This window comes from Mastomys coucha, unplaced genomic scaffold (genome assembly GCF_008632895.1).
Source record: "Mastomys coucha isolate ucsf_1 unplaced genomic scaffold, UCSF_Mcou_1 pScaffold15, whole genome shotgun sequence".
Classification (NCBI taxonomy): domain Eukaryota; kingdom Metazoa; phylum Chordata; class Mammalia; order Rodentia; family Muridae; genus Mastomys; species Mastomys coucha.
This window is the reverse complement of record NW_022196897.1, coordinates 31,106,391-31,113,617: the sequence shown is the minus strand read 5'-3', so window position 1 is coordinate 31,113,617 and position 7,227 is coordinate 31,106,391. Positions and strand designations below refer to the sequence as shown.

The 7,227-nt window shown below is 38.6% G+C and overlaps 1 protein-coding gene across 3 annotated transcripts in view; it reads right to left on the bottom strand.

Moving 5' to 3' along the window:
* Window positions 1-7,227, bottom strand: part of Kynu (kynureninase) — a 128,646-nt gene that overhangs the window by 99,015 nt on the left and 22,404 nt on the right. For all 3 annotated transcript variants that reach the window (XM_031370146.1, XM_031370148.1, XM_031370147.1), the window contains exon 3: window positions 2,277-2,397. In XM_031370146.1, coding sequence (XP_031226006.1) covers window positions 2,277-2,397 — 121 coding nt within the window. The remainder of the gene's footprint in view (window positions 1-2,276; window positions 2,398-7,227) is intronic.

Sequence of the window (7,227 nt, the reverse complement as noted above, 5' to 3'; positions counted from 1 at the left end):
CTTTCAACAGAGCCTCATAGAGAAAAGGCTATGAGTTGAATTTCAAATTAAATATTTTTGGGGAGAAAAAAAAGATAAATAAAAACTGTTTTTGGATCAAAGATGCGCAGGCAAGGCGGGGCAGACGAGGGAGGATGAGGACCGGAAGTGTAACTGCACGCCTGAAACTGCTGCTATTTAGGAGCAAGCAGGGCCATGAGGTTGACTGGGTCTCCAGCGCTGAGGGGAAGGGGAAGTAAAGAGATCAAAGAAAGAAGGGGTGGCGCTCTTTGGCTTAGAAACGGCCTTTAATTCCGTTTTCATCGCCTTCAGTCTTAAAGCACAGTCCTGTGTGAATCATTTGTTTAATGAGCACTGGGAGGACTTAACTAAGACTCTGGGCTTTGTCTCCACTCACAAAGTAAAACATGAAAGAGGACAGCAACAATAGCCGATGCTCTGGGAGACAGGCGCTTTCCTGAAACCTAATTGTAACATCTCAACAATCATCAACCAGCCCTAGGTGGTTTGAGGTGTGATGCGGAATGAATGGAGCAGCAGGGCAGCATCTTTTAAATACCTAGAGCATAAAATGCAAAGCCTGGCTGCCTGAGTATTCAAGGGGGAAAGAGACTTTCAAAAGTGCAAAATCATCCAATTTAACTTTGCTCTCGAACATTAAGGTCCGAAATGAATATCAACCATTTTTATTAACTGTGACCTTCATTTATTAAATACTAAAACCTGCTAGTCCAAAATGCTTTCAAATGTGATGATGTGTATTTTGAAACTTACACATAAAAGCCATGGAGATGAAATTACAACATGCTTAATAAATTATATAAGCTTTCATCATTCTTGCATTAATGTGAAAGCTCTCATTCTTAACCATGAAAATTAAGAACTTTGCAGTGTTACCTAAGAGTCCTGGTAGCTGTCCTCCTGTAGGCAGTGTGAAGTCAGTAGCCTGCTGCTGGCAGTATGAAGGAGCACAGAGAAGGCGGAAAGGTCAGGAAATGGAACATTTTTATGAGTGCCAAACAGCCTGCTCCAGAACTCATATTTATTGTGGCTTCATCTTTCTGAAATGTTGTTTCCTGACCTTCAAGTGGGGCTCATTTCCATAATGATTTTTATTTTCATATGATCAGAGGTAAGTCTCTTTAAAACACTTGTGTTTACAATTCAGAAATAAGACAAGGGGTTCAAATATTTAACAAATGTATCTAATTTCAGTTTTATAAGTAATTACTGTAGAAAGAGAGAAGATACATAAAACCAGATTATTTACCTAAGAACATGAAAGTAATGAAAACGGTTGTATACTCAAGGGGAGAGTTTAGAGGTTAAAAATGGGTATCTGAACGCAGAAGTAGTAAGTTCTAAGGTTTTTGTTTTGTTTTTTTAACTGATAGAATCATAATTCACAATAAGCCATTATGTTTGTTTAGAAACTAAAAGGAAAGCCCTCAAAGGTTCAAAAATAATGATAATTAGCTGGGAACCTAAGTTACCTTGAGTTGAAGTATATATAACATAAACATACATCAAAATATCACACTCACCAATATACACAGCTGTTGTGTGTTAGTGAAACACTTTAAATGTTTAAAGAGACCTGTTCTTATAGAGGGACATTAAGAGATAATGCATGGCAGAGAAAGTAAGCTTACGGAAGATGAGGACTCGGTAAGGGTGGAAGGAAGGGTTGGCCATTAGAAGTCTATAATAGAAGTAAACACAGAGACAGGAGGGAGAAGGCTGCTCAAGTCAGAATCCATAGATGGTAATCCTGGAAATAAATGTCTTTTTAACTGTCCTCAGGAGGAAATCGGAAGAGGTTAAAATGCTAAGATCAGCTGATACATCCCACTCAGTACATCCATGATCATCAGTGTCACCCAGCCTATTATCATCTTATCAAGCCTGTATTCCCTATTTTTAATGACACTATTAGCTTAGTCATGGATTCATCATTAAACACTCAAAATCATGAATTAATGTCTTTACTGGTCACTAACCATGTGAGATAATAACTACATTGATTTAGATGTGGGAAAGGGGATTACATATTTAAATATGTTAATTTACTCTCTTGCTCTCACAAGTTTTCTATTTGAATTTATTCTGAACTGAGATTATTTTATCAAAATATTTTAGTATTGGTAATTGCTGTAAAGAATGTTTTTCTTTGACCCTAATATGCTAGGGTGTAACTTGCCCAAACCAGACACCTTTTGTAATTTTCAAAGTTATTCTTTCAGATGTGGAGTTACACCTTTTAACGTGGTACTTACATCTTGGCCCACTTATCTAGCTCTTCCTCCAGGTATGTCCTAACCATTTTTGGTTGAAGGCCAAGGGAATTTCCCAGAAAATAGATGGCATTGTCATCTTCATTCACTAAAGATAGATCGACTGAAACAGAAGAAAATACCAAAAAAAGTGCTTGTTAAATAGTTAAATTAATTAACATTCTCCCAGTTGACATTGTTAGTCCAGCACAATTAACATAATTTGTTAAGACAAAGGGTAATAAATAACTTGCAGTTACTCCCACAGAACCATCAGGCTCTGAACAGTAATTAACCTTTTGTATTTTACATGGAAACATAACTTAAACCCACAGAAGTGGCATGGCGATCTCTCACAGTTACTATGCTACAGAAAGAAATAAAGAAATATAAATTAGCAGCCACTTCCAATCATAAATAGCCAAGGGCTACAGGAAGTATGAAATATGATAGCTATTGGTATTCTTTCTGGACACTACCCCCACAGTTACCTGGCAGCAGCAGGTTTGCTCCTTCCCACAGTTACCTGACAACAGCCAGGTAGGCCTGACCCACTAAAAAAGGGGCTGCTTGGCCCCTTCTCTCTCTCTCTCTCTCTCTCTCTCTCTCTCTCTCTCTCTCTCTCTCTCTCTCTCTCTCTCTCTCTCTCTCTCTCTCTCTCGCCTCTCTTACTCTCATAATCTTACCTGTTGCACCCTCTCTCCCTATTACCTTCCGGTCTCTCCCCATGTGGTCATGGCCAGCATCTACTTCTCTACTCTCTCCTTCTCTCTGCCTTTCTCTGCCTCTGCTAACTTCTTAACTCCCCTCCCCATGCCCTAAATAAACTCTATTCTATACTATACCTTCATGTGGCTGGTCCCTCAGGAGAAAGGGATGCCTTGGCATTGACCCACCAAGGCACCCCCTTGCCCCACACCCTGCCCTGGCAGAATATATTCGTATACCACTTTATTTTTTTATAATCACAACAATAGCTAATCTAATTGTGTTAGCTAACCAGAATTTAAGCAAAGTACCCTCTGAATTAATTGGTGTTGTGAAGGTATTTAGAGTTTAAGCAACATAATGCTATTGGAGTTAAGTATCTCATGATGTGTTTTTATATACATATGTATACTACAACAAAAAGGTGGTCTCTACATATTTTCCTCCTTCAGACACATCAGAACATTGCTGGGTTCTCCATCTTAACTCTTACTTAGCCTTGACTTTAGCAAGTAAACACACTATTTTCATTTTTAAAACCGTGGAGAAAAGAACACATTATTAATCATGACTATATAAAGTAGTAAACTTTCTCGATTCTAAAAGGGAAAAGACCAAAATTCTTGATAATATTTCACTCACATCAATGAGTGTATGCATGCTGATAAGTTTTAGGGATGGTTTTGAGGCAACCCAAACACTTCATTAGGATCAACTACTGCACTTTCTTGGAGAGTCTTTTGAACAACAAAACAACTGTTAATGTTACTTAGACATTTAAGCTGGGACTTATTGGTGGGTGAGTGGGGACAATTTGGAACTCTGGATTTAGTGTGGATATTACTGGCTGCTTTTAATCAACATATAGTGAGAAATATGAACATGAAGCAGAAAGTGTGAAAATGTTAGAAAAGCTTAAAGTGTTCCCAGCAAAGAGTAGACAAAAGATGGAGCCACAGGAAGTATTATAGAGATTGGCATCATTAAAAAGAAGGCATACAATGGGCTTGAATAATAGGGAGATGCCTTGAAGACACCTGAGAAATCAGCAAACACAGTGTGGCCTCATTTGGAAGACTTCCACTTGAGAGAACACTGCTCACATTGGGTAGCCTATAGAAGTATTTTCCCAGGATCAGCTGTCCAGGTACTCTGAAGTAATTCTAGCCATGGTTTACATGAGGTTGGGGGTGGGGGGCAGTTCAAAAGGGAGCTAATTCTCAGCTGGGGATTACTTTGGTATCATTCATGAGCTGGTTTTTCAGGCATGAAATATGTAAGAATTACAGTTATGTAGACTTCCATCAGATTTTAAAGTAAAACCTAGGAGACCAGGCAATGTATAAGAGAACTGAGATCTCTGTGGGAAGTCTTTGGCAAGGCAATCTTTGAAGTTAAGGACACAATGGAGACCCCAGGAAATTAGAGATACCAGAAAAGTAGAGTAGAGTGTTTGCCAAGAAAAGCATTTTTTTTTTTTTTGGATCCTGCTGAGACAGATGCCAAGGGGGTGTGTAGCTTGCAGGTGGTGCTGTCCATAGGGACAAGGCCACCCAAGTTCTTGGGGTTTTACAGTATGACAGTACTTGTCCTAAACCTAGGATGTGAAATTACAAACCCATCTTGGAGAAGTGTTGAAGAGGGGCCTCTACCTATGTAGTCCAATTGGGCTTAAAATTCCAATTCTCCTGATTCAACTTCCAAAGTTCTGGAATTACAGATATGCACTGCCATGTCTCCCAAGAACTATGATTTTTTTTAATGCTTCCTCTGCTGAGTTTTGATCCTATGTTGGTCCATCCCTCCTCTCTATACCACATCGCTTTTCCCCTCTCACAGAATTTTCCCTCTGGACTGTTGTGTCTTAAAGGAACAGAGCCTCCTTTTTTCACTTTACCAGAGTTCATGGCTGAGAGTTTGCCTTTATTTTCAGGAGACTTTTGCTTTGAATTTTAGAACAACGGTGCAACAGTGGACACTGAAAACTCCTAGAGGCAGACTAAATGCAGCCTGCTTTATGAGACCCATATGTGTCTTGGAAGCCAGTGTTAGAATTTTAAGGTTTGTATCAGACATAACCCTGTGCTCATGTGTTGAAGCCACTGACCCCAGCTAGTGGTGCTATTGTGGAAGGTTGTGAGGACTTTAAACACTGGATCTTAGTTTAAGGAAGTAGTAACTGGGCCATGTTTGGAGGCTATCCATCCTTCCAATATCTCCCTTTCTCTTTGTTCCCTTCCTGGCATCATTAGGTCAGCACATTTATTTCTTCATGCTCTTGTCTCATGATGGCCTACCTCCTCACAGTTCAAAAAGATCAAGTGGCTGACTGTGAACTGAAACCTTTTAAAATGTGACCCTAAAATGAATAGTCACTTCTCCGAGTTACCTTCCTCAGATATTTTGTCACTGTGAGGAAAACTCTTAAGTTGTATGACTTTAGGCATTAAAAAGGCACCTCTTCTGAGTGTGTTTGGGGACTAGGTAGAAAACTGATGGGAGAAAGGCTGTGTTGTCACTGAAGCTGATGACCCACATATCCAGGACAAGAGTAAACAGGAGAGAAGAGTTTCTTACAGAATAAAGGAGTTCGAGGACCCTGATAGACTTCTCAAAGCTTGTAAACCCGCAGGAGGAGGGAAATGAAATTCCAAATGAAGGTGGCAAATTGGTCATCAAATCATGTGCTAGTGAATTTGGTCCTGCTTTAAAAATGAAATTATATTCATTCATTGACCATAAATATTCATATGAATAATTTTTGAACTATACAAAATAAAATATCCTTCTTCAAATTGAACAAGCATCCATCCTTCCTGGTTTTCATCCTCTGGAAACTGAATACAAGGCCTTGTGTGAGCTAGCCAAGCACTTTACTATCTAGCAATACTTGGAACATGAACTTCTATTCTTTACCTCTAATTTAGTTTGCAGTCACATTGTACAGAAAAAATCATAAATGAATTTCATTTTATTTTTATCACATTGTTGCCCTTTGAATAAATTTCATCAGTGAGTCATTTATTCACCTGGATGATATTTCCTACAGGTTCCACCCTCATAATAGTACAATGTTCTCTCTCTCTCTCTCTCTCTCTCTCTCTCTCTCTCTCTCTCTCTCTCTCTCTCTCTTCCTTTCCTTAATATTTCCAGGGAGATTTATTTCCTTGGGGAAAGAGAGCATAAAGTCTGCAATTTGAGGTGGGTTGAGACCTGAGTTGAGAAATAGACATATCGATATTCATACATACCTTACTTACAGAACCTCTTAGGAACTTATTGTGAGGAACAGCATATGTGATAGCTGAGAAGGATGTCGCATCAGTGTGTATCAACAAAATACTATTATGGGTATTCAGAGAGTCTTCAGATAACAGTTATACAGGATTCTTCATGCACATTAGAGTTTACGGCCATATAAACTACAGATAATCTCTCTTATCCTTCCTGTTCTAATCCTTGCTATTTGTCATAGCACAGATATTCTTTCCATATTAAATGAGCAAAAAGGAAGGTAATTTCAACATAGTATTCCAATGTTTCAGGATATTTACGCATTTCCTAGAGGTGTCTAGAGGTTATTTTGATGACTTTGGTCCTTATTTACTCCATCATTCACAGGATATTTTATTGGAGTACAAAATGATAGAAACTTATTTGAAAGATATCATTTTGGCTTTATTTATAATTTTAGCATCAAGCAATGTTTCATTCTATAGCATGGAATTTGTGTTCCAATGACCAAGCCCTAGGCCTGGCTTTCAGAAAAAGAACTGAGAATTTAATACCAGCCTGAGGATATGTTATGAGACTCTAGTTGAAAAAGAAACAAACGAATCAAAACAAAAATGAAGACAAATAAAAAAAACACAAAAAACCAAAACAATCATAAGTTGATTTCACACAAAGACTAAAAGAACTGGAAGCAGAAGAACCAGATGATTGATAATTTCAAAATTACTTTTTTTTTTCTTTTCCATATTTTCTTTATTTTCATGTAAATTTCTCCATTCCCAGTTTCCCCTCCAAAAAACAAAGAAACAAACAAAAACAACAAAAACAAACCCCTGTTGCCTCCCACTTCCCCATGCCTGCCACCCTGCCCTCTCCCACTTTCTGGCCCTGGCATTCCCCTACACTGGGGCACATAACCTTCAAAGGGCCGAGGTCCTCTCCTTCTATTGATGATTGAATTTGCAATCCTCTACTATAAACATGCTGCCTGAACAATCAGACCCCTCCATGT